Below are 27,522 nucleotides of genomic sequence, written 5' to 3'. Positions count from 1 at the left end.
ATTAGAAACAAAAACAAATAAAAAGCATGATTTAAAATCGATTAAAACAAGCAAACAAACAAACTAATTAACAAACAAACAAAACAGTATATAAAATCAAAACAGATAAAATCAGTAGTTAAATGTAAGTTTTGAAATTTAAGCTTAAGTGTGGATTTGGTGCTTTATTCAAATGCAGCTGAGAACAGGTGAGTCTTCAACCTGGATTTAAATAAACTGAGTGTTTCAGCTGATCTGAGGCTTTCTGGGAGTTTGTTCCAGATATAAGGAGCATAAAAGCTGAATGCGGCTTCTCCGTGTCTGGTTCTGACTCTGGGAACTGATAAAAGACCGGATCCAGATGACCTGAAGGATCTGGAAGGTTCATACTGGGTCAGGAGGTCACTGATGTATTTTGGTCCTAAACCATTCAGAGCTTTATAGACCAGCATCAGAACTTTAAAGTCTATCCTCTGACGGACAGACAGCCAGTGTAAAGACCTCAGGTGGTTTTAGTATTGTTTTTAAGTCAAACTCTTTGGCTGCTTAAAAGGGATTATGACCTTTTTTAAGTTTAGGGTCAAATACTTGTTTTGACCCGTAAATAGTTATTCAGTCAAAATGGTGTTTAAACTCATGTGTGGTGCTACTTCTCATAGAGCAGATTTTGAGCCGAAAATATCAGTGAGGAGATAAATTTGAAATGTGGGAGCACAGTGTTGCATCGTGATGCTGTTGCTTTCCTCCCCACAATAGCTGCGATAGGCTCCAGATCCCCCCGTGACCCTGGACTGGATAAGTGGTTAAGAAAATGAACGGATGAAGATCATTATGATGGCAATGAAAGTCAGTTAACTAAAATACTGAATGATGGTCTTACTCGTCTGACACAATGAGGCTTATGTCTGTTCTGTATCTTTTTAGAGACCAAATGGGCATTAAAGCCGTTTAAATCAAAGTCAGAATTGCTGTTACTAAGTAGATATGACATTAATCTTCCCTGCAGCAGTTTAGTAAGTAGAGCTTACTGTACATTACAGTGATGTCTCCAACCCTGTGGCCTTTCACTGGTCACACTGTTGGCCCCCATCACATTACAGCAGCTGCGAGGAATTCACAGATTCTGGGTAAAAGGGGTAAAAAACACAAGGGGGGGTAGGGTGGGGGAGAAAAGCAGGAAAGGGTGAGAGTCTGTGTTGGGGTTGGAAGGGGGGGGGGGGGTTACAAAAACAAAGGCAGAAATTAAAAACAAAGTTTACCACTGAAGGAAAACAACAGGGTTAGAAAAAGTAGGCGTAAGAGGAAAAAAAGAAAGAAGGAAGGGAGGAAAAATGGAAGAAAACGAGGTAGAATCTGGGCTGTGGTTGGCTGCAGGCCCGAGCCCCGCCTCCGTTCCCTCCTCCCCCCCCGCGGTCCGTCTCCAGCCCTAACACAACAGAATCCCCCACAAGCCCAGCCACATCAGGAACGGCTGGCTACATTATAGCTGCCATTATCGTCTCTCAAGTCATAACAGCCAGAGAACACCCACCTCGACTGCAGCTCCGCCAGGAGGGGGAGGGGCCAGGGAGAGGTCGCAGGAGCAGGAATGAGCATAGGGAAGGAGGGAGTGAGTGAGAGGGTGGAGGCAGCGGGGGAGAAGCGAGAGATAGTCAGAGATACAGAGCTATGGAAGAGGACAGCAGGGAGCAGAGGAGAGGGTGGGGGAGGAAGAAGATGCTTTCAGATGGGTGTTTACACTCGATGCAGCGACCTCTGAAGATGTGTGTTGAGTTTTGTTGAGGCTGCTGAGTGCGTGTAAATGTTGTGTAGAATATTTAGCAAAAACACAAACAAGCAACACAGACTGAATGCTCACATTCCCATGTGAGATTAGAAGAGAAGCAGGACTGAGAGGAACGGGGATGTCATTAAATGCCGCTTTTTATACTGGCTGAGGAAGCGGGGGGAGGCATGTGTGAGCCCCAGTTTAGTGTTTCACCCAAGAGAAAAGGAGTGTAGAAGTAGAGCGGATCAGACCTTTTGTGTGACACAGCCAGTGACCTGTGGAAATGTCTGTCCTCTCTGGAGACTTCCTCGGAGGGAGGAGGATCAGGACTTTATGGGAATGTCACAAATGGCGAAACTGTGAGAGACTAAACAATGTTTCTCTTTGTAACCCACAAACACAAACTGTCACCTGAAAACTGAATCTAATGGGACAAATAAGCACTAAAAGCTCTAAAATGCCTTCAGACGGTCCAATCAGATCCCTGCAGCAAGTCTGTCCTCCTCAACTGCAATTTGTCCCTTGAGCTGTTTTCTCATGTGGTACTTCTGACACTTTGTGGAGGATAGCTTTGGGATAATCGTCCTTTCTCAAATGTAGAATACAGCAGGAAATTTACTTCAGATGTATTTTCACTAGTGCCCACTTGCTACTGGTGAATGAAACACGGACTTGGTACCAAAGAGCTTGCCGGTTAATTCAATTCAATTCAATTCAATTTTATTTATATAGCGCCAAATCACAACAAAAGTCGCCTCAAGGCGCTTCATAGATACAGAGAAAAACCCAACAATCATATGACCCCCTATGAGCAGCACTTTGGCAACAGCGGGAAGGAAAAACTCCCTTTTAACAGGAAGAAACCTCCAACAGAACCAGGCTCAGGGAGGGGCGGGGCCATCTGCTGCGACCGGTTGGGGTGAGAGAAAGAAGACAGGATAAAGACATGCTGTGGAAGAGAGACAGAGATTAATAACAGATATGATTCAATGCAGAGAGGTCAGTTAACACATAGTGAGTGAGAAAGGTGACTGGAAAGGAAAAACTCAATGCATCATGGGAATCTCCCGGCAGCCTACATCTATTGCAGCATAACTAAGGGAGGATTCAGGGTCACCTGGTCCAGCCCTAACTATATGCTTTAGCAAAAAGGAAAGTTTGAAGCCTAATCTTGAAAGTAGAGATAGTGTCTGTCTCCTGAATCCAAACTGGAAGCTGGTTCCACAGAAGAGGGGCCTGAAAACTGAAGGCTCTGCCTCCCATTCTACTTTTAAATACTCTAGGTACTACAAGTAGGCCTGCAGAGCGGGAGCAAAGTGCTCTAATAGGGTGATATGGTACTACAAGGTCATTAAGATAAGATGGGGCCTGATTATTTAAGACCTTGTATGTGAGGAGCAGGATTTTGAATTCAATTCTGGATTTAACAGGAAGCCAATGAAGGGAAGCCAAAACAGGAGAAATCTGCTCTCTCTTTCTAGTCCCTGTCAAAGACTGAACGTCTGAACGTGCTGGGCAGTTGCATTCTCACTGCTCACTGTCTGACTTCAGGGCTCGAGTGCATGTTTGGAAACGGCTTCAGCTTCTTAAAGTGACACTATTTAACTTAAATAAACAACCGATGTATTTTCCAATGAAAAGTTAAAGTCATAGGCAATAAAATATTAAAGTGCACCACATGCCTGGGTAGGCGTAGAACCACCTTTCACAGCATTAACTTGAAGTAATCATTTTCCGTGTAACTGTCAATTTTGGCCCAACTCTTTACAACATTGCTTTGGTCCGTTGAGATTCGTGGGCATTCATTTTGACACAGCTCGCTCCACAGCATTTCAGACAGTGAGGTCTGGACTTTTTCAGCCTCTGTTGTAGATTTGCAGGAGTGCTTGGGATCATTATCCTGTTGCTGAGTTTCGGCCACGCTTTAGCTTTCAGACACATGGTCTCGTGTTTGATTCTAGAAAAGGTCCTGTGTCTGCAAGCAAGCCCAAATCATCACGCCTCCAACGCCGTGCTTCATAGTTGGTATACAGAGTTTGTGCTGATATGCTCTGTTTGGTTTTTGCCAAACATGGCGCTAGATTTGTCACCAAACATTTCCACCCTGGTCTCATCCGTTCAAAGTACAATGTTCAACAAGTCTTGTGACTGGTTCAGCTGCAGTTTTCTAAACTATAATCCATGCTGCCATGTTCTGTTTTTTAGAGAGAAGAGGCTCCTGGCAACCCGTCAAAAAAACGTGTTCGGTGCACACAGCAAAGGGTCTCAAGTCAAAAACAAAACCAGGCTGCTGCATTTGACTCTGAGGCATATGTTCGCCTGCTCAAACCGGCACCCAAAGTCATGATTTTTAACATTTAACATGCCAACAGAGGCCTGTAAAGTCTGCGATTATTTCTTGGGTTGTTGCCTTTCTTTGAGTATCGCATGATCGGCCTTTGAGGTGAAGTTTGTTCGGATGGTCACTCCTGGGAAGGTTGTGCCATTGTCATAACACTTTTATAGACGTGATCTTACTTTCTGATGATCAATCAATCATATGCATTCGTTCACAGCACCTGGCTGCTACTTATACTCCTTATTTGTGTGGTGCAAGGGTGCACTTACATTTCCACAGGACTGCATAGACTCCTGTGGAAACGTTTTATTCCCTTCACAGACGGCCTGCAGGCCACATCTGCTGTTATACTTAGTATCAGTTTTTGCTGAATTGTGAGTCTTTATAGTGCAGTGGTTTGGTTTCTGACAGTGAGTGAGTAATAGCCCAATAAAGGATACAAACCCATATTTGATTTGTTGGTGGTATGCTCTGTTAGTTTGGTTAGTAAGTAGGTAAGCTGGGGTAGAAATTTATTAGGCTACGCTACATTCAAGACTACTTAGGGATGTTTTTAAAATATTCATTAACGGAGGTGAGCTCATCTAATATCACCGTTAAGTGTGGCATCCAACAGCAAGCCCATTCATGGATTTGCCTCACTTTGGAAAAATAGTGTAGTGCTGTTAGAGCAGAAGTAAAGTTAGAAAGCTTTCCTTTTTTCACAGCAGGATGATTCTGTACAACCAAACTAGAAAACAAGAAAATGATTCAAATGGATCATTATTGTCCAGCTGATTCAGTTCATCAGTTAGATCAGGTTTGTGATCTTTATGTCTTTATGATAGGGTCGGGTTTTTCGGGTATTATTTACAGCAAATATCGCTGTTTTGCCTCATGTTACAGTACATTTATAAACAGTAGTCATTAGCTATATTTAAATATAAGATTAAAAAGACTTGGGCCACTCTAATGGGAATAGAACTAACTCACAGAGCTTTTTCTCTTTGTTTCAGTCTCTTTATTCTTAAATTTGTTCACCAACAACAAACGTCTGGCAGGGCTTTCAGGCCCTCCTTCAACTCTGTCCTGTCTTCATTAATCTCACCTCCTTTCGCTCAGCTACAGTTCAGTCGGAGAAGTCCAGCTGGCTCCGTCGCACTTTCCAGTCAGCCAACAAGCAACTCCCAGCTGCCCATCGTGGTCATCAGCTCAGTAAACTGGATGTCCGACTATCGTCGATCTGGCTTAGTCAGGCAGGAAATAATCTTTGTAAACAGATATCTGCTTATGAATATGAGGAATCTTTAAGCAAGGGCCAAGATCTTTGGTAGCTTTCTGGTTTCTGCATGTTGTCAGGATTCTGTTGACCAATCCCGTCCAGCTTTGCTTGCAAGTCACAAATGCTCTCATAAAAGAAAATTCTGATTGAACCGAGCAGATTGAAAGGATAGAATCATTTACACGGAAAACTTTAATCTTTTCATTTCAGTGAGCGGTTACAAGTGTCTAACTCGGTCAGTAAACGTAACATCAAGAGTTAGTGAACCTTGAGTGTTTGAATGTGGAGGTTTTGGGTGTACAAAGTGGCTGGACATCCTGTCCTCATCGCCAGCTCCTTGGTTCCTGCCCAGCTAGCTGTGCCGCACTAGAGCAGATTTGTTTAGTTAGCCGTTTGATTTATGGCCTTGGGGTTTTTAATATGCTGCTGCCCCATCCCTCTCAAACCCAGCACCACAAAATTCCACCGGGCAGAAAACTCCTTCAGAGTTTCTCACAAAATACTGACCTGAAATAGCGCAACACCTGTGTCAGCACCGCACATATGAAATCATCCTGGATGTGTAAATCCATGTATTTCATTCTGTAATAACTATGTAAAGGTTCGAAAGACTTTCCCACCTAAAATTCATCACCAATTAGAGAAAAATACTAAAGTTTTTATAGTCTAATTCAACGTCTTTCAACAGCTGTAGAGGTTTTGATTGAACTGCACCGTCTGTTTCTGACGCCTGGTGTTTGTAACGTTTACTGTTTGCGTATGTTGGAGGTAAAGCTAGCTTATGAGACAAGGTTGCTCAGACTTTTTCTGGATGTGAGCACGAGCTTTGCACCATGCAAATTAATTACACAAGACACATTTCTGTGCATGAACACTGACCTCGCTGTTTTACTCCCTGGAGAAACGTTGCCAAACACACTTTTCTACAAATTTCAGGTTGCACACATGCAGGTTGATACATTATGCTTGGATCTACCACACACACACTCTAGTGCAAGTTAGACTCTCCAAAACACTTTTGTGATACACACCTGCTACTACAGCATCAGCGTTATGGACAAACCTCAGCCTTCTACTGATATTTCTACTATAAATGACACTAATTCATACAATTTGTTAATGAAAAACGCACTTAAACACCAATATCGTCCGTAAGTTCTTATAGTGCAAACTCAACTTTAATTATTCGGGTGACAGTTTTAGTGCTTCTGCAGACATCGTGGTAACAGCATGACTGAGGAGGACACGAGGCAGGTCACACTTTGGAATGTAACCCTCAAGCGTCTTTGACTATTTTTAAAGCACGACCTTTCTCGAAAATTGCACAAAAAATAGAGCCGAGGATATTGTGTGCTCAGAGTTAGTGATCCTAGTGTGTGGTGAGTTTGACGATCACTTCTGCACCTGAAGAAATTGTCTCTCCTGCTTTGCCTCTGCCATCTAACACAGATATGACTTTTGTAACTGTGCCTGCGTTTCTCTGTGAGTGTGCTGTGCATGCATGGTTGTAATTATCTGTAACGTTATGAGTGAAAACACTTTTTTTGGGGGGGGACAGCAAAGGTTGCTCGTCCAGTTAAAGGTCATGTGGTCTGCTGCCGATCCTGCGCGACTGAGTTGCAGCACTAACTGCTTCAGTATACCCACTGTCACTGTGGCACACGTTCTCGAAAGACTTGGTGGCCGCTGGATGATTCTGCATCCCCACTGTGAGAATGACAGGTGTGTGTGTGTGTGTTTGTGAGGTTGTCTGGGGAACCCCTTCTTGGTATTTACGAGTTCTGGACAGCTGAGGTGTTTGGTGAGATCTCTATTTAGCACTTCCGGCTAATTATCATACACACATCCAAAGCCTGCGCTGAATATATGCAATTACTCCTGGAGTGCCCACCAACCCCCCACCCCCTGGTGGCATGTGGCTTAAATAGGTCCCTACTGCCCTTTTAACACTTGTGCTACTGCATAACAGGCGTCGCAACCTGTTACACTGAAACCAAAGAGCTTTGATCTGCAGAGCACAGGAGCGCCTCTAGTTTGGGTTTGAACATTTGTCACATAAACCCAAGTAATGTGGTATCTGGACACAGCATCCACAGTCTGATTTGTGATGCTTTTATATTTTTGCTTTATTTTATTGTTGCAGCACACTTCCAAATAAAAGAAATATTTGTCCACGCATATTTGTGGACAAATACATAAAATTGTTGAATGTTTTTGGCCTTTTTCCATTTGCTGTAGCTCAGACATCAGTGCACTAATTACCTTTGGAAACATGTAAGAGCCCACAGTCCCAGCTATTAGTACCTGCGCTGATGTGGCTGGATGTAATGAGCAGGTGCTTGTTTCCTGAGCTCTCTCAGCTAGAATTACCTTGCACATATACTCTTGCTGAAAGATACCGTCTCCATACGAGGCTCGCACAAAAGGCCGCTTTGTTCCACTTTCATTTTTCTCTATTTGTCTTGCTAGCATCACTAAACCTGTGTCCTTTAAGTTTTTTAAGGCAAAGCCCTGATTTTCTTCGCTGAGCATGCGCGGCTGCCTCGTCAGTTGTTTAACACGATAGAAAGATTTTTAAAAGTTCTCTAAGAGTACAGGATGTGTTTTTAATCTTTTGTTAAATGTCGAGGTCGAACCTTGCACTCGAGTAGCCGTAGCTATGAAATTAAGATGAAGTTCTTTTACATTTCACTTCTATGTGCTGCTTTTACTTAAGCAGTGGATTTGGTATTTTAAACCTGGACTGTTTAAAATAAGTATGACTCAAGCTTTCAGAGCTTATTTTGTCCACAAACTGTTTTTCTTAGTTTGGTTTGGTCTGTTATTAACATCCTACGTATTCTTTTTTCCCCCTCAACCACAATTGTTCTCTGTATTTGGATTTTCTTTCTGGTGGAGTTCAGTTTTGTTTGGTGGAGTTGGGTTTGTTTGGATTTCCTTCTCTTCATCCTAACCGTGTCCTCGTCTCTTTATTTTTCTCCCTGTCTCTGTCAGGTCCAGGGTGTAAGGGGAGCATTAGGTCTCAGAGCTCCGATGCCAGTGGACATGCAGCCACACCAGGGGCTGTATTACTACGAGACCTCACCCAGCCAGCCCTCCAGAGGGTAAGACGGCAGCGAGCACGGAGCGAGGCCTCCTGTTGCTTTTAAACAGCCGCAGCTCTTTTACGTGAGAGAACTCAAGAGAGTAGCTCGACATTTTCAGCAAATCTGATAACAGTATAATCACCATCATTATTACACACACACACACACACACACACACAGAATGAGCTACAGTTGAGATTTTTCAGTGCTGCCTGGAAGTTTTCTTCAAAAACAGCTGCAATATTTCTGTTCTGTAATTTACCGAATTTACATTCTGATACTAGTTTTATCTACGATTTCAAACTGTCTGGTCAAACTGAGCTAAATTATCTGCTCGGCGCTGATCTGCAACTTCTCCTACGACGACACAGGCTTGTCAGGTGTGGGTGTTTCTCTTTCTACAGACAAGAAGGTATTAAACTTCTGCAAAGAGTAGAGTTACTCAGGATTTAACTCCCCGCAAAAACAATAAATAAAGTTTGTAGGTGTTCGTCATGTACTTTTGTACTAGACCTTCACGTTTGTTGCCAGATTTTATGCTAAAAATGGCACACTGCTGTCATCTTTAATAACCAGAGCTGTTTCTTTTTTGTAATCTTGCTACAGATCAGCAAAATCTGAGAGATCTGACTTTTTTTTTTTGTATTTTATTAACAATAAATCACATCAGCTCTCCTAGAAAGCAGAGACGACTGATATCTTAGGCTCAGAAATCAATCGCACAGATATTCTCAGGGTACAGAAGCTCAGATATGTCTGCAATTGTCGCGGACACAGTGCTAACTCAGCCCCTCACGCCTCCTCTATCCACCCTCGCGCCGTCTCCCTCCCTTCTCTCATGCCACCCAGGTTGCGGGTGGACTCGGCCTCTCTCTGACAGCTGCTAATTACAGGCTGACCAGGCCCCGCTGCGCTCTGCATGACTGCCTCGCGCCCCACTCAGGTTACCCAGAGTGAGGGAGAAGCAGAGAGAGTTGGAGAGAAAGGTGGCCGGGCAGGACAGAGGAAGAACAGAGGAGCAGGAGGTGGGGGGAGAAAGGAAGATAGAAAGAGACAGCGAGTTGCAGAGGAAGGAGAGCGAGAGAAACAGAAAAGTATAACAGAAAGGATGAATGGGAGGGAGGTAAATTCGGGGGGGAACCAGCAGAGTGGATTAGAGAGCACAGATTAAGCTCCTGTGTGGAATACACGTTTGGGTAAAAGAATTAAAGAACTCAAAGGGCGACTTAGGAGAAGGTGGAGAGATGCAGTATTTCCCTTTTAGAAGAAGAGCAACAGGGACGGAGAACAGCAAGAAAAGAACAGGAGGGACCAATTTTGAGCTAACCAGTGAGAGTAAAGAAATGCCAGAGAATCCATTGAAATTCATGAAGACTGGAAAGTTCCAATGAAGATTCATGTCTCTAGCTTAGGGGAAAACCCAGATGAGTAAGTTTCCAAAGTTTAGGCCGAAATAAGGGCTGTGTACCATCTAGTGGTGGGAAGGACACAGCACAATAGTAGTTCTAGTCTTTAGGCAGTGCTAGTTTTTCCAGGCATGGAATAGTAAACTTCTATATGTGATTCTAGCTTACAGGCTGGAAATAAATCTTTCCAGTGAGTATAATTTTATCCCATTTATCAGGCTTTCATTTATTTATTATGATTTTGGTTTAGATGACTGGTTAATCAGCATGACTGTAAATAAAATGATAAAAATGCTACAAAAGAGTGCACAACAGTGTATCAGAAATCATTATCATTCCTTGTCACACTTCCCTTTCAGAGTATTTGCAGTTTACACATTTATTCAATTTTTTTTTTTTGCTGTTTTTCTCTGACGTTCGCAGCATAGTCCCATCAGATCAGTCTCCCTACAGTGATGTGTCTTCGCTTCGTGCTCCGCTCCTCGACGGCCCGCCCCAGGACTGCCACGCTATGTATAATCCCATGACTCATGGATCAGGACCAGGGCAGGGAATTGGCCCCTGCTTGGATCAATATATGAGGCACCCTCAAGCCCCACCACCCCACGGTATGATGGTCCACAGGGGCATGCCGCCCACAGAGGGTGAGTCAGAGTATCTTTTACATCTCTGTTAACCTCACAGCTGCTATTGATTTGGATTTAAGGATACCTGAGAGACTAAAACCAAGAAACAATGTACAAAAGGAGTGAACGGAAGTTAACAGTTGGCTGGCTTTACTGTGGAGATATAAATCTGCAGTGTGAGGTTGCAGTAAAACAGCAGGCGGGTGGATTACTTTAAATTTGTCAGTTAAATAAAGACGAACTAGAGCTAAAGATATGACTGAACACTTACTTGTTGATGAGTAACTGGTTAAATTTGTATGCATGTATGTTACATCACCAGTCATGTGTGGAATGTTATCAAAACAGTCAAATGAACCTTTCATGTGGCTGCTGATGCAAAGTACTAAAATGCTTTTCTTCCATTTGTACCTCATGTTACTTATTTGCTATTTATTTTAATTATTATTTTTTTTCTATTGCACCTAAAAGTCTAAAAAGAAAGGGTCCAGACTAGACACCGCCAAGAACATGTGTCATTACAGAAAAGGTGAAACGTTTTGAAAAAGTTTTAGTTGCACGGCTCTGCAGGTCAGCCTAAATTTTAGGCTGATTTTCGGCATGTGCGTGCTTCTTTCTGACTCTGAGCTGCAGCGACCCATTAATCCTGTCTTTGTTCCCCTACTTAAAAATAATGTAGCTTTTTGCAGCAGTGCATTTCAGTGTCTGTAATGCTTTGCAGGTGGTAACAGCGCCCCCTACTGTAACCAGAACATGATGTCTCATCACAATTTCTGCCAAGTTCAACATGGCTCTGATCAGATTGGATCAGGTGATGGTAAGCAAAACCTTAATTTAGATTTTTTTTTAAAAAACCATCCTGAAATTTAACCCTTCTGCTTTCATTGTCATCTCTCCTGTAGGCTCGAGGTTCTCCACTCCTCGTTCCATGCTTAAGCTAAGCAAAAAGAGAGCTCTGTCCATCTCTCCTCTGTCTGATGCCAGTGTGGACCTGCAGACGGTAATCCGGACCTCACCAAATTCCTTAGTGGCCTTTGTCAACTCTCGCTGCAACCCCAACGGCGCTAGCTCCTATGGTCATCTCTCTGTGAGCGCTATGAGGTCTGATATCACTTGATTTTATATGATTTGAAAGTCACGGTTATCCTCCTCGGTTACACCCTTTGTCAATAAAAACAGACCTCAGGTTAAATATTTAAAGTGGACCTATTATGCTCATTTCCAGCTCCATCATTTAGAGCAGTCTGAAGCCTGAGCTGAAGGTTTCAGGAATTTTTTGTATGTACTCTGACCTTATTACTTACTTTGAACACATGCAAAATTGCCAGTCTGCAACTATAGATGGATAGATGGATGGATGGACAGATGGATAGATAGATAGATAGATAGGTAGATAGATAGATGGACAGATAGATGGACAGATGGATAGATAGACAGACAGATAGATAGATAGATGGACAGATGGACAGATGGACAGATAGGTGGACGGATGGATGGATAGATAGATGGATGGATGGACAGATGGACAGATAGATAGATGGACAGATGGATGGATGGATAGATAGATGGATGGATGGACAGATGGACAGATGAATAGATAGATAGATAGATAGATAGATAGATAGATGGACGGATGGATGGATAGATAGATAGATGGATGGATGGACAGATGAATAGATAGATAGATGGACGGATGGACAGATGGACAGATGGATGGATAGATGGACAGATGGATGGATAGATAGATGGACGGATGGATGGACAGATGGACAGATAGATAGATGAATAGATAGATGGATGGACAGATGGACAGAGAGATAGATAGATGGACGGATGGATGGATAGATGGATGGATGGATAGATGGACGGATGGATGGATAGATGGACAGATGGACGGATAGATAGATGGACAGATAGATAGATAGATGGACAGATGGATGGATAGATGGACGGATGGATGGATAGATAGATGAACAGGTGAATAAACGATAAATAAGTCCACTTTAAAGTATTTGAAAGTAATGTCCTGCACGTTTGCTGACGTTTTTTCTTTCATGTTTAAATTGTGTCGATAATCCGTCTCCTCTCATTTAGCCCTCTTCAATATTTATTATCAGGTGTGATGTGATGACATCCCTTAAGCCACGCCAGATGGTGACACATGTTTCAGCCAAATGGTTTTAAATAATAAAAGCAGATTATGTGAAGTTGAACAAAATGTATTTCTTGTTTTTAAAGAATTGACAAAAAATACATTAAGAGTGTATTTCTAACCGCACCATCTTTAGCTGCTGATTCTCTTTAGTTTCTTATCAGTTCCCTTTATTTGTTTTTATCTCCCGCTCCACAGTCCATCGCTCGGTTATTCCAGCAATATAAATTGCCAGTCCAGACAACAGGGGTCCATGTATGGAGGAGGAGGAACACCTCTGGGAGGACACACACCAGGCCCCTGCCAAGCTTCACGTTTACCTCCCCACAATCCTCGGCTCCACGCTCCGCCCAAACACGGACACGTAAGCTCATTCTTTCACTCAGCACACCCTCTGCTTCTCATAGCTGGGAGAGCATAGTTGGGAAGTGGGAAGAGAAAGCGGCGGGTAAATGACAAAGAATGAATGCATGTTTTCTATATACGCATTTAAGTTTTGAATGAGGAGAAAGACAAAGATTATATTATGATTTGCAGCTGAAGACAGAGCCAGGCCTTGGAGGTGCGATTGATGGCATGAATGTGAAGAGCCTGGAGGAGAGGTCAGAGGGAGATGTAGCTAGCCCTTCTTCCACTGGCACTCAGGTACAGTAATGATGATCATATGTCAAAGAGATTCAAAAACAGTGAAATGGATACTAAGTTACTTCCATTATATTAGCAGTGCGTGAAATTATATATTTAATGGTTAAAAATATGTTGTTTCGATAATTGCACAAAATAAACTGGAGCTATTCTTCATTTCTACACATGTGTCTGCAGGACCCTCTTCTGGGCCTTCTGGATGGGCGAGATGATTTGGACAAAGAGGACGGGAAGCCTGAACCAGAGGCCGTCTATGAGACCAACTGTCACTGGGAGAGCTGCAACAAGGAATTTGACACACAAGACCAGCTAGTTCATGTAAGACTTAGGTTCACATTCCGATTTTTTGATCAAATCCGATTTTTTTTGTCTGCTCGTTCACACTACAAATAAAATGCGACAGCAAACGCGCTCTAGTGTGAACGCTCAAAGCGGCCGCATGCGCAAAAGAAGACGTCACACACAACACGCTCTGTTTAGACCCAGAGCAACAGTATTGTTTGACTGATGGCCGTTAATATAAAGACTTCGGACTTCACGTTTCCCAATCTTTGCTTTAAGTTATTTTGTTATTTACATAATAATGTAAATAACCTAATAATTATTATTATTGCTGTTTTAGAGGAGCGCTGCTTCAAAGGATAGTTGCAGATTTCTGTCAGAATCTGCAGATTATACAGAACAAATAAAATGTTCACGTTTCTCCAACGTTGTCTTCCCAACAGTTTCACCGGATGGCCAGGAAGCGTTCGGGATGTCTTATCGGGCGCTTCTCCGGCGCTGATAATTGGCGTCTGTCTTGTGTCAGTGACGTAAAAGACGGATTTAATGCGACTTGACCGTTCACACAGCAGTTGCTTTCTGAAACATCGGATATGTATCGGATTCAGAACCACATACGAAAGTGACCCAGATTGGATTTGAAAATATTGGATTTGTGCCGTTCACACTGTCACACCATGATCGGATATGGGTCGCATAGGGTCAAAAAAATCGGATTTGATGCGCTTTCGCCTGCAGTGTGAACGTAGCCTAAGAACAGGGCTGCCAGCCTTCAGATACAAAGTAGAGAGAGGAACAGAAAGGAGGTTATATAATAAAATACAAAACAAATTGCATTTTGATTGCTTTATATTATATATTGTAACAGTTAACAGTAAAATAGGTGAACTAACCCTTTAACTAGCTAAACTGAAGAGATGCCGTGGATAATGGATTAGATACAGTTTCTGTATGTGACCACTAAGCTGTCTGAGAAGGAGAAAAGTACAAAGTTTAACTGACCTCTAGGATCCTCACTTATCATGCCTTACACAGAGATACCCAGCTGTTGCAGATGTTTAATAAATTCAGAGGAAGCGGCTCATATGTTTCCATCTCAGCCTAGCATCCTCGCCTGTCACACCAACCCTCTGCATTAGGGGTGGGTTTTTATAATCGATTTATTGATTAAAATCGATTCTGGCTTGGATAACGTAAAATCGATTCATTAAAATCCTGAATCGATTTTTTAATATGAATTTATTTTGCCCGAAATGACAGAATCTCAGGTGAAAGATCACAAAATTTCAACAACCACCAAACAGCTAAGACAGTAAATGAGAGCAGGAACACGGATTCTGCACAAAGACGTAAACACACAGCGCGACCCGCGGATCAGAATCAGTGAGATGTCGCCTTTCTCACGGTCGGGGCTGAAAGCCGACAGCTCGCTGATTCTGATCTGTCGGCGGGTCGGCGCTTTGTGTTCACGCCCTTTATGCGCTGATTCTAAAGCTGTTAGTTTGATGTCTCTCCAAACAATATTGACCGAACCAGCAGCAAAAGAAGATCCAAACTAGGCTTCACATAAACATCGTCATGTATTCACTCTGACTTTTACTGTTTTGCTTCCGCCACGATGCACAGCTCTCTCTCTCTCTCTCTCTCTGTACTTCAAGAACAGTTTCCCGTCTACAGATCTTTTTTCTTCAATATTCGCTTGCTTGTTACGCACAAGTCTACCGTTGTTTACAGCGCTGTCGGCCGCTGTTTTTTTTCCCTTTTACATTCTTCCGAAAAGAAAACCTAATTTCTGCTGTTCAATACTGAACCAATTTAAACTTTTTAAAATTATGCAAAATGCAAAACGCTTAGCCGTGTCTCTAATAAAACCGCTGTAACGTCAGAGGTAATGTTCATGTGTTGATTAATGGTTTTCTTTTGTTTTTGATGTACTGCAGAATGTTTTTATAAAATCCCAGAACAGGAAAATCACCTTCATGTTTTCCTGTTTTATCTTCAGCTACTTTGACACAAACCTCTGCTGTGACGCTCACACCTTTGATAAAGTCTTGCGTGTGTCAGCTTCCTTTTTATAGATACAAAAATATGTAAATGTACTGATCTGAATTATAATATTTCTGACTGTCAAAATTTCCCATATTCAAATCGAATTGAATCGAATCGAATTAAATCGAATCGTGGATCAAATCGATTCAGGACCTTGTGAATCGGAATTGAATCGATTCTAGAAATCAGTGACGATACCCAGCCCTACTCTGCATGTCCTGCATCCATCGTCAGCATCCTTTGTTCATTGTATCCACTATCTCTCCTCTGCACATGTGCAAACCATCTTAGTCTCTTGTCACTCCCAATGAAAGTCTCTTCAACTCTCCCACCTCCAGTAAGGATACACAAACCTTCACGTCCTGTGAAAGTTTTGTCAAAAGGTGGTGTTTATTTAAGTATTTACAGATCAGTAATAGATGTTAAAATAAGGCAAACATCAACATATATGAAATTAAATAGGCACACCGAATGTCTTTTGCATTTTCTGCATTTTTATTCACCGTGTGTTGTGCAGAGTTTGTGTTCATGTGTAGCATAGAACTATAGAACGCTTCCATCCCAAAACATGTCATCGGAGTATCCACTGTCTGTCACTAACAATGAATCTTTTTGTGTTTGCAGCACATCAACAACGAGCACATCCACGGGGAGAAGAAGGAGTTTGTGTGTCACTGGCAGGAGTGCTCTCGAGAACAGAGGCCTTTCAAAGCCCAGTACATGCTGGTGGTTCACATGCGCAGACACACAGGAGAGAAGCCACACAAGTGCACTGTGAGCACATGTGTTGAGTCTTTGTTTTGCCTCTTAGTTCTTGTTTCTCTTTCCTTGTCTAGACATCTTCAATTCCAACATGCTTCTGTGTTCCTGTGCACCTTGACATGTATACCATATATTATTTTCAGTGTGGATTAACAATCTTTGTTTATATTTTAAAACTCGCTTTACTGTTTTGTAGCTCAAATCTAATATTGTTATAGGACCGCAGGCTTGTTGTCAAAGCTTTTACAGACTCTAATCATCGCCTCTCTCGCAGCTTAGCTGTTGTAACAGCGTTAATTAAACAATTGTGTATATTTGCTGTTCTAGTTTGAAGGCTGTAACAAGGCCTACTCTCGCCTGGAGAATTTGAAGACCCACTTGCGCTCTCACACTGGGGAGAAACCATATGTGTGTGAACATGAAGGCTGCAACAAAGCCTTCTCCAATGCTTCAGACCGAGCTAAACACCAGAACCGAACTCATTCCAATGAGGTAATATTTAGCTATTGAATGTCACGTGCATGTTGCTGTGTAAGCTCTGTATTTTTTTTTTAATATATATTTTTATTAGTTTTTCTGTTTTCACAAATAGTACATAATTACATAACATAATAAAGTGTACAATTCAGAACCAAAAATAAATAAATAAACAAAAACAAACAAAAACAAACAGACTGATAACTAAACACAGAACACCAGCTCAGTTCCATCTAAAAAATAAATAAATAAATAAAGAGAGAATACAATACAGTACAATACCTGTGGTCCCAGTAGTACGTTGCAGTTTGAACACTCAAGAGAATCCTTGTAACATAATATTAGAAACATCAGGTTCCACATAATTCAAGTATGGTTCCCACACCTTAAAGAATTGATCTGTTTTTGAGGGCAGTTTACATGTAAGATATTCCAATGGCACTAGATCCAACACTACTCTTTGCCAACCCTTAATAGTTGGTGCTTTTTCATAAATCCATTGGAGTAGTATATTCTTCCTTGCCGCATAGGTGAGAACACAGTACAATCTCCTATTATTCTTGGATATTAATCGCCGGCTGGGGAGGCCGAGTATAAGAGACAGAGGGTCCATCTCCAATTCACAACAGAAAATCTTCTCCATTTCAGATAACGCATTAGACCAATATTGTTGCAATTTCAAACATGACCAGAAGCTGTGAGTTAGGGTACCAATTTATGTCTTACATTTGAGGCACATGGGTGAAAGGGTAGGATTGTATTGATGTCTGCGAAATATGGATATATACATTCTGTGTATGATTTTTAACTGTGTTGCTTTGGTACGATTACAAACTGAGATTGATTTGGCATAACTCCAGACATCTTTCCACTCTTCATCATCAATTGCTATACCTAACTTCTTTTCCCATGTGCCTTTAAGCCTCTGTGACATCACTGAAAGTACAGAATATAAAGCCTTATAAAATATCTTCACAGGTACCTCTTTGTCTGTTAAAAATAATAATTTTCAACAGGAGAGACTTCATGACTCTCACTAAAGTTAGTACTATGTAAAATATAATGCCTTATCTGTAAGTAACGGAAAAAGTCATGTTTGGGGAGAGAATATTTCTCAACCATTTGGTCAAATAGCATAACTACATTGTCAGAATTCCTTTGTTCTTCCATTCCTTAAAACCTATATCGAGGCTCTGTATTATTAACAGTGTTATTTGATTAAACCATGTGTTTTCTTCCTAAAGGGTAACATGTAACTGTTTTGTGCTGTTTCATTACACGCTTTCATGTAAAATAATTGTATAAATTAATATAAATGTATTGTAGAGATTCACATGCCAAGATCCACAACATAAATTGGAAATAATTTCTATTTGAATCATAAGTTTTTACATAGCAGGGAAGCAGCAGTAAAGTAAACTGTGGAATGCAAGGAGTTCACATAAGGTGCTTTTGTCTTTTACAGAAACCTTATGTGTGTAAAATCCCTGGTTGTACCAAGCGATACACAGATCCAAGCTCTCTGCGTAAACATGTAAAGACCGTGCACGGCCCGGAGGCCCACATCACCAAGAAACATCGTGGAGACACTGGCCCTCGTCCCCCCGGTTCAGTTATGAACCCTGGAGGTCCCAACTCTGAACTGCTGCTGGAGAAAGAAGAGGCACGCAGAGAAGACTGCAAACTATTGGCTCCTGAGACTTCTCTGGTGAGGGTTACAATTTGTTCTGTATCATTCAAATGACTAACATATCAAAACTCCAATGTAGTGGAAAAAATAGGGACCCCTTTCATATTTTCTTATTAAACTTTATCCCATTTTTAAAGTTAACTTTGTCTCTCACATCTTCCAGAAATCCCAGCCAAGCCCTGGCGGTCAGTCTTCCTGCAGTAGCGAACGTTCTCCACTGGGGAGCACCAACAACAACGACAGCGGTGTAGAAATGAACCCTAATGCAGCCGGTAGTCTGGAGGACCTCACAGCATTGGAAGATGGTGTTGCAGGTGGAGGAGGAGGTGGAGGGGAGCCGGGAACAATGGGAATGTCAGCGCAGGCTCTGAAGAGGCTGGAGAATCTAAAGATTGACAAGCTGAAACAAATCCGCAGGCCAACCCCTCCTGGACGCGGTGGCAGCAACAAGCTTCCTGCAATACCTGGTACATGGTGTCATAAAACAAGTTCAAATCAATGCATAAACATAGAACTACAACTGCTGAGCTTCGATTGTTACATTAGCTGTTCAGTAATGTTTTCACTGCAACACGCTGAATTTTTAAAAAACTAAATAAAATTTTGTTAATTTGTAACGATTTAACACTTCTAAGCTGTTTCCTCCTGGATGTTTGTTCTCAGGTCCAGGGGAGAGTATGGGAATGTGTGCACCTTCTCCACTTCTCTCAAATCGACGTGTTATGGAGCTGTCCAATCATGAGCTCGGAGGGGGAACAGTTGCCTGCTCCACTAATGACAGGAGAGGAAGTGGCACCAGCAGTCTAAGCTCAGCCTACACCGTGAGCCGTCGTTCCTCCATGGTGTCTCCTTACCTGTCCAGCCGACGCTCCAGTGATGGCTCGCAAATGGGAGCAACGGTTGGGGGAGGATGTCACCTTCTGGGCGCAGAACAGGCTGGGGGAGACCCTCTCTCTCCTGAGACCAATCGCAGAGGAGCTCCATGTCCCGGAGGAGGGTTGCCCGGCCTTCCTAATTTAACCCCAGCTCAGCAGTACAGCCTAAAAGCCAAATACGCTGCAGCCACCGGTGGACCACCACCTACTCCTTTACCTAATATGGAGCAGCCAGGTACTCCTGGCAGAAGAGGAGGTGTTTTGAGTGAGTACCATGGTCAGCCTTTGCCTCCTTTCCTTCAGCAAGCTGGTCCTCGTAGGCATAGCGCCAACACAGAGTATGGCACCGGCGTTATCTACCCTCACCAAGCTCCAGGTAATAACAACAGGCGAGCCAGTGACCCAGTTCGTGCCGCTGCTGACCCTCAAGCTCTTCCCAAGCGCTTCAATAGCCTTAATAATGTAGCCATGATGGGCCGAAGGAATGCACTGCAACACCGTGGCTCTGACACCAGCCTTGCCCGCCATATGTATTCCCCCCGGCCTCCGAGCATTACGGAGAACGTAATGATGGAAGCTATAGGTATGGAGCCCCACCACGCTGACAACAGGGACCGCTCCATGATGTTGCCACCTGGAGAGAGAAACTTCATGGGATATCAGCAACACAATCACATTGGAGGAGTAGATGGAGGTCCCATTTCAACTCAGCTGTCCCCGAGCCATGATGCCCTGAGCTGCCCCGAGAGGGGTTACATGCAGCGGCAGTACCCGAGCCAGGGAGGGGACGTCACTGCCAGCGCTGGTGTGAATCCAATGGCACAGGCAAGACCTGTTCATTCAGAAGGCATGTCGAATGCACTTCTGCAACAAGCTGAGTACAGTATGAGCAATTGCCAGCTCAGTCCCTCTGGTCCCCATTACCCTAGTGTAGGCCAAGGTGGTGACGCTGGAGGTGCCTGGAATGACACCCATAGCCAGGTCCAAACATCCAGCCATACTCTTCAGAACCAGCAAGCTATGCAGTATTCAGAAACTAGCTTGCACCCGCAACAAACGCAGGCTCACTTCAACAATCAAACAGGCCTCTACAGCAGTTCAGATGGAGCCCACAAACTCATAATCAAGCCTGAGCAGCAGTTCCACCCTGGGATGGGAGCTGGAGATGCCTGTCAGAGCGCTAAGCTCCATCATCAACGCATGCTTCTGCAGCAAACGCAGGGTTACCCGCAACAAACGGGGCAGGTAATGATGAGGAACTCTAACAACCCCAGGTGTGACTTTCAAGGGCCAAACCAAAACCCTTTTCCCAGTGGAGAGGGATTAAGTCTGGGCTGCGCTGGCTCTGCACTGGCTGATGGTCAGAGGTCAGAAACCCCAATGATGCAGGTAAAGGAGATGATGGTGAGGAATTATGTGCAGTCCCAGCAAGCACTCATGTGGGAACAGCAGCAAGAGCAGCAGCAGAGTGGATTAAAACCTTCTCCTCTCTCTGACAATATGGATCTGAGTGGTCAGGCAGCGATGATCCAACACAGTCCACAGCATCAAAACCAAAATCTTTATTCCAGCCAGACCTATCTTTACCCCAACCAGAACCTGATCATGAGTCCTCAGGCCCACAGCCGTGTGCCAAGCTCAGTAACGCCTAAAGACCAGCAGATGGCAGGTCTCCAAGGTTCATGTTATAACCAGGAAATGGTGATCCCCAGACCTCCTCAGGGCCGAAAACCTCTCAGCCGCCAGAGTAGTCTGTCACAGGTGGGAGGAGGCTACCTTGGCAGCCCACCACACCTGAGCCCCGTCCATTCCACTTCCAGTCCCAGACGAGGCGTTCGACTTCCTCCTGTCCAGCATCCGCAGCATCCCCAGAATGAAATGTTCTCTCCTTCCAACAACAACAACAACGTATACTACTCGGGTCAGATAAACATCGGTATGGAGAAAAACATGGACGCTCAAAACGGGCTTTGTCTTAACCAGCAGCACAGTATGGGGTCCAGTCTGGACCCAGTAGGTGGCACAAAGTCCACCCCTTTGGCTAACTATCCTGAGTCTGGCCCCATCTCAAACGCCCTAGAAAACTTGGACTTGGACAATGCTCGCATAGACTTCACTTCGATTATCGACGATGCCAACTCTTCGTCGTTCAGCGACGTCAACAATCCCATCCGAGATCAACCGGGATCTTCCTCCCAGGCCTCATCGCGCCTCACCACACCCCAGACTTCTGTCAGCTTGGCTGCAGGGTCTGGCCTGTCTAACATGGCTGTGGGCGACATGACATCCATGCTAACCTCACTAGCTGGGGAGAATAAGTACCTGAATACACTGTCTTAGAAGACAACTCCTTGGCAGCTAAAGAGAAATTAAGGCTAACAATCACACTCTGGCCTTTACCAGGTTAAATGCAACCAGCCTGAGGTTTCAGAAAAGAAAACAAATTCTGTCCCTTAACGTGATTTTTCTCTCGTACATTATAAGAAAACTGAGTTGTGTAAAAACAGAAAAAGTTTTAAAACAGAATAAAAATCTGTGCTGTTTTATGTATGCTTTTATATGTAAACTGAGCATCTTCCGTATTTTTAAAACCAGGATCCCGAGCTGGCGAGCATCTTTTAATCCCTCCACACAGGTCGAAATTTTACAAATCCTCACCCAAAAACCTTAAAACCAAAGGTGCCTGATCAGCGTCTCGCAGTTATCTCCTGCAGCCTCGGTACTCTGTGTTTTTCTGTGCCTTACTGTTGCACACGGAGCTGTTTGCCTGAATGACGCTGAACTTTTTCCTGAACGGGCATTCCAGTCACGTATGGAGCACAGAAGGAAACATGTAAATAAGTTTATACAGCGTGTCATGTATGTGACATTAGATAATACCCCTGTCTTAATGGACTGCTTGGTTTCTGAAGGCTAATGCTGAGGGATGTCATAGTAAAATGTTTGACAAGTTAAGAGAAAAAATGCTTTTAGTGATCGTGAAATCATTTCTCCTTATCGCTGAGGATTTCTTCCTTATCAGGAGCAACACAGTATGCTACCAGAGCAATGTCAGTATTCCCACACAAACACACTTTCCCCTTGCACGTGACCGCACAGAGACACTCAGGATGTGTTTGAATCTTTGGTGTTCATATTACATGTATGTTGTAATTGCCTTTCCAGACAGAGAGTTTGCACTCCACATGTTTACTGTAATTATTCTTAAAGCAGCTGTGTATGTATTTTTTTTTCCATTTGTGTTTATAACTGAGGTTCATACAGTGAGCAAAGCTCGAACATAACACGCATCCACAATCCCCACTACATGACAACATGTGTAATATACTCAAACATGCCTTTACTCAAAGTTAACCTCGCCTACAGCTCATATGTGACTCAGCTGAGTATGGTGGGTATTCCAGCTACTGGATACAAATTGACTCAGCTGGTCTGTACAGATTATTAATAGTTGCCTAACTGTTGAGAATCTGAGGTACATTCAGAGTACGGTGCTGCTGCACTTTGGCTCTAATCCCAAAGAGGAGTTGCATGAAAAATGCTGCATTAATAGTCCACAACAGGGCATCGGGATGAGTGTTTTTTTCAATAAATAATTGCTACCACTGTTGTAAAATCTTCATTTTCTTGGTACACTGAGGTACTTTTGTGCAACTTTTGAGCTGTATGATGCAGAAGTAAGCTGCAGCGCTTTATACGAGAACTAATTTTATACTGTGGCTTTGCACTGACTGCAGCACTCCGCTTCTTATTACTAATAACATGAACCTCTTATTTTTTTTGACAATAAAGAATATTTGCAGTATTTTTTTTAAATAGTCATTCAAGAACACACCTGACCGTGCCTACACTCAGCAAAGCCACATTAAAGTATTGATGAAGCATTTCGCGTGACTTTTCAGCTCATAATAATAACGATGCCACTGTAAAGTTTACTAAGCATTAGCAGGAACGGGGGGAGAGTACAATCTACCAAAGACAGCTACAAATGAGAAAAACATGCACAAATAGTCTATTTTTAACACAACACTAACACTAGAAATAAGGGCATGAACATCGACTGATAGTGCTATGCTTTAGAATGTATGAAATGTTTTGTAAAAAAAAAAATTGTCTTTTTATATTAATGAACTTCATGGATGTCGCCTTCTATGTGTGTATTTTTTTTATGTAACTGTCACCTTTCATTCTGACTTTTTTGCTGGCAAAAGAATATCACCTGTAGCAACGGAAAATTAAAATAGCAGCAATAACTATATTAGACAAAAGCCAAGTGTTATATTTTGTGTACAATTTTCTACATTTTTATACATATGTGCTATATTTTACCATTTTATGAATAAACATGTTGCGTTTGGGATGGATGCAGAATGTTTGTGGTCCAACTTTTCTGTTGCATGTTTCTTGTTGTATGATGCAGTTTTGTTCCACATATGCTCAAATGAGCAATTTGGAGTTGTTGTTTTAGTAGTGCTCTTGTGTTGAAGAGTGAATTATGCGTTAAACATGGATCTAGGTTAACAAACATAATTGTATATAAACAGTGTTGGGGAGTAACGGAATACATGTACCGCCGTTACGTATTTAAAATATAAAATATGAGTAACTGTATTCCGTTACAGTTACCGTTTAAAAAGGTGGTATTTAGAATACAGTTACTTTGTTGAAATAAATGGATTACACGGGGGTACTTCCCTGTTTCATATTGTGGCGGGTCAGGACTGTTTGGGTTTTGTTTGACAGCTACGTTCTGTTGTTCCAGGCAGCAGCGTTACAGTTGCCATGGTTACAGGGTGACGCTCTCTCTCTGCGTGTTTCCTGGGTGAGAGAGGCCTTTTTGTTGTTGTTGTGCTAAGCTAATAGGCAGAATGCTACAGGTATAGCTCTAAAGAATGTAGCATCATAGGCAGTGTAGTCCGTGCTGCAGGGAGAATGGACTGCCATACTCGTTATGTGTCTGTGAGCGAGGGAGGGAGAAAAAGGAAAAGTACGAGCTGTCACTAAAAACGGGAGCTGGAAGCATGTAAATATAATAATAACCACTGCAGCCAAGAAGAGAGCCTGACGAGCCCAGTTGTAAGTAAGCTATTATGAGTCGACTGTACACCGTGTTCGTGTTTTCCTCCAAAAACAATAAGTTCCGTTGGAGCAGCCTTTCAACGCCTCTCTCTGTCTCTCGTAAGCAAAGTTGACCCAGACAACAAAGTAAAGCTAGTTTTCGGCTATGAGCCGACACAGAACCCACCGTATTAGCCAGAGGTCCCTTTACTACGGTTCGGAGCCGCGGACCTTCAGTAACAGTAATAAATCACAGCAATAGTACATTCATGTAGTTGTAAACAGCATGATAATATATTAAGTAATCCAAAGTATTCAGAATACGTTACTCTCATTGAGTAACGTAACGGAATACGTTACAGAATACATTTTGGGGCATGTATTCTGTATTCTGTAATGGAATACATTTTAAAAGTAACCTTCCCAACACTGTATATAAAGAGGATTTAATATTTGTCCTTGCTACAAGCAGTCTTTTTGTCTGGTGAGTTAATGCAGTGACTCAGTTTCTCCAGTAGAGTGCAGTAGAACATGAGGAGCGTGGGCAGACGCTGTAGGCTCTTTAAATTTAATTCTCTGCAAATTAAGACCTGGTAGCGTTGCTTGCTATACTTAATCTGTAAGCGACGACTTAAATCGAATTACTCTTCCAAATTATTCAAAGTCTGTCCAAACGACCAAGCTGAAGGCTCTGGTCCTAAATCATCAGTGTTTTTAATCCCACAGTCTGTTTCCATCTAATTGTTTTTATTATTATTAAAACCTCATAGCAGTTATGTGTTATGGGTTTGAGCGGTCTGCTAAGTCGATGAGCAGCGAAACTGGCTGGATTGGCTCTCTGTGGTCAGTGGGCACTGTGGAAACGCAGTGGTAGATGGTGGTGTGAACATGAGTCAAGAATAGTTTAAGCAGAGAGTCTTTTTCCGCTCAGACTGGAGTAAAATGAGAGAAAACGGAAAAGAAAAGTATATTTCCTCCCTGTAATAAACTTGCGATTATTGCTGTATCCTGGGACTCCACGAGGTATCCTTCCGCCGGGGCGAGGAGAACCCGAGATGTACACCTGTTCATCAAACTTCACCTCTAAACACTGAGCGACTGATTAAAAGAAACGTTGTGAATTTTGGTAAGTTGACCATAAGTCGCAGTTTACGTTATTGTTCATGTTTTGTCGTGAAATCGTGAAAGTGCGCCCAACCATAGTCCCAGTCAAAAGGTCAAACTAAAGCATTCGGTTTTCCTTACAGGCGCGTGAGCTGTAGTAACCATAACGTCATTAAATAAAAGCACCGCGCGAACGAGCCAAACCAGCTAACTGATTTATAACTGACTGCAACTTGTAATAAAGTCACTACAGGCAAACTTTTAAAACTGAAATATTAGAATACCAGTGTCACGTCCTAATAACTACTGGTTACACAGATTTCTCCTCATTTGACCAAAATAATTTGTCATTTAATCTCTTCTTCTTCTTCTTTTTTCTTGATAAGCCCGAAAAGCTGATTTACATTACAGAGCTGGCTTTCTAAGATGTTGTCACTACCTTTACTTTCTCCAGTGGCTAATTTTGATCCAGGGGCCCCAGTGTGCTTAGACTATATTGGCGTTGCGGTGTTGTGGCATGGCACAGCAGACTCACGGGCAGCCACTACAGCCTGGCAGTGATACCGAAGCTGACTCATTTGCTCCAAGGCAAGGGGAAGTTTTACTGAGGGACTACTGATTTGCACTCTGGCATATCCAGATTTGTGATTTGAAACAATAGCTCTGTTTCCATCAGAGGGGTCACATAAGGTGTTTGCAGAAGCATCTATGCTGAGAGAGGACAAAAAGAAGAATTACACTTATAAATAATTGCAGATACACATGCAAAACAAAACATTAGTTTTCATTTTGCATTAGTTTTAGTGCAAAACAAACTAATTTTACCTCGCCCATGTACACTTAAGAGGCTACCTATAGATGCAACTGACAGACATGGGCTCTATAAAGTAGTAGAATTTCACCCTTTTAAAGATAATGCCTTCTAAAAGACTTGAATGGTGCTCATTTTAAACTATTTACTGCAAAGCTTTAGTGGTTACACTGTAATCTTGCTTGACAAAATGACCAAATCTAAAGCGCACTGACCTGCTCTGATATGCTCAAAATGGGCATTATCCTCTTTCTTCTTTCAGACCAAAGGCTTTACGAGGCAAAACACGGCTCCTTTCACCAAACCGGAGTGAGTGCGTGTCAAAAAAACAACAAATCTAATGTAATAAGTCAGATGGCAGTAATATCAAGATAGTGTTGTTGCTCGTCTGTAATGTGGTCACCATTTTTCTGTGGCGAATGGAAATACCAAAATAAGAACAGAGTTTTTCAAATGCAAAGAAGTGGGCAGCATAATGACTTTTCTCTTTTCTTGTCTTGCCATTCAGAAGAAGGCTTTTCTTTCCCTTTGTCACTTAGACTGGCATATAATTAACTCCTGCTTAATATGCTGTGTAAGGGCTCTCCTCCCCATGGAAGAAGCTTTGAACCCACAGACCACAGATTGGGACAAAACCCCAGTAGGACTGCTTCCTTCATGTGTGTGTGTGTGTGAGAGAGAGAGAGTGAGAGCGGTGTTGTTTAAGCATGACAGGACAAAACTCAAACTACACCACCACAGCGTTGCTGCACCTGGGTGTAGTCAGTTTATGAAAATAAGTGTAATATAGCGCATCTTTTTTTGTTTGTTGAATAGATGCTTTAGCTCAAACTCCAGGCAGCACGTAACCTTCAACCAAAACTTATAACCTGAGTGAAATCACTTCACGTTATGCTTGGAAAAATCCACCTATCCATCGCATCGACGTGGATGTGGAGGTATTTAAAATTTACAAAAAAAAGAAAGAAAGCAGCTCCCAGGACCTCTGAGGCACCTCTGCACCCCTGTGACCCTCATCTGTGCCAAAGTTTATTGCCCCTCCTCACCCACCTCCTCTCCACCCTCTCCTCCATCCATCCCACCACAAAGAGCCGTGATGACCCTTGTGTCCTTCTCTTTCTTCTGCCCTGTGCTCCCTCCCCACCTTCAGGAT

The 27,522-nt window shown here is 42.7% G+C and overlaps 1 protein-coding gene across 1 annotated transcript in view; it reads left to right on the top strand.

Moving 5' to 3' along the window:
• The window catches only part of gli1 (GLI family zinc finger 1), a 62,645-nt gene extending 39,862 nt beyond the window's left edge, over window positions 1–22,783 (top strand). The window contains exons 2-13 of the mRNA XM_085159483.1: window positions 8,341–8,450; window positions 10,262–10,482; window positions 11,186–11,281; window positions 11,367–11,565; window positions 12,815–12,980; window positions 13,154–13,261; window positions 13,439–13,579; window positions 16,217–16,366; window positions 16,682–16,846; window positions 18,297–18,539; window positions 18,685–18,988; window positions 19,185–22,783. Coding sequence (XP_085015609.1) covers window positions 8,380–8,450; window positions 10,262–10,482; window positions 11,186–11,281; window positions 11,367–11,565; window positions 12,815–12,980; window positions 13,154–13,261; window positions 13,439–13,579; window positions 16,217–16,366; window positions 16,682–16,846; window positions 18,297–18,539; window positions 18,685–18,988; window positions 19,185–21,736 — 4,416 coding nt within the window. The 5' untranslated portion in view covers window positions 8,341–8,379 and the 3' untranslated portion in view covers window positions 21,737–22,783. The remainder of the gene's footprint in view (window positions 1–8,340; window positions 8,451–10,261; window positions 10,483–11,185; window positions 11,282–11,366; window positions 11,566–12,814; window positions 12,981–13,153; window positions 13,262–13,438; window positions 13,580–16,216; window positions 16,367–16,681; window positions 16,847–18,296; window positions 18,540–18,684; window positions 18,989–19,184) is intronic.
• The last annotated feature ends 4,739 nt before the right edge of the window (window positions 22,784–27,522 follow it).

Source organism: Neolamprologus multifasciatus, chromosome 5, assembly GCF_963576455.1.
Source record: "Neolamprologus multifasciatus chromosome 5, fNeoMul1.2, whole genome shotgun sequence".
In the NCBI taxonomy this organism is placed as follows: Eukaryota; Metazoa; Chordata; class Actinopteri; order Cichliformes; family Cichlidae; genus Neolamprologus; species Neolamprologus multifasciatus.
This window is presented reverse-complemented; position numbering and strand designations above follow the sequence as displayed.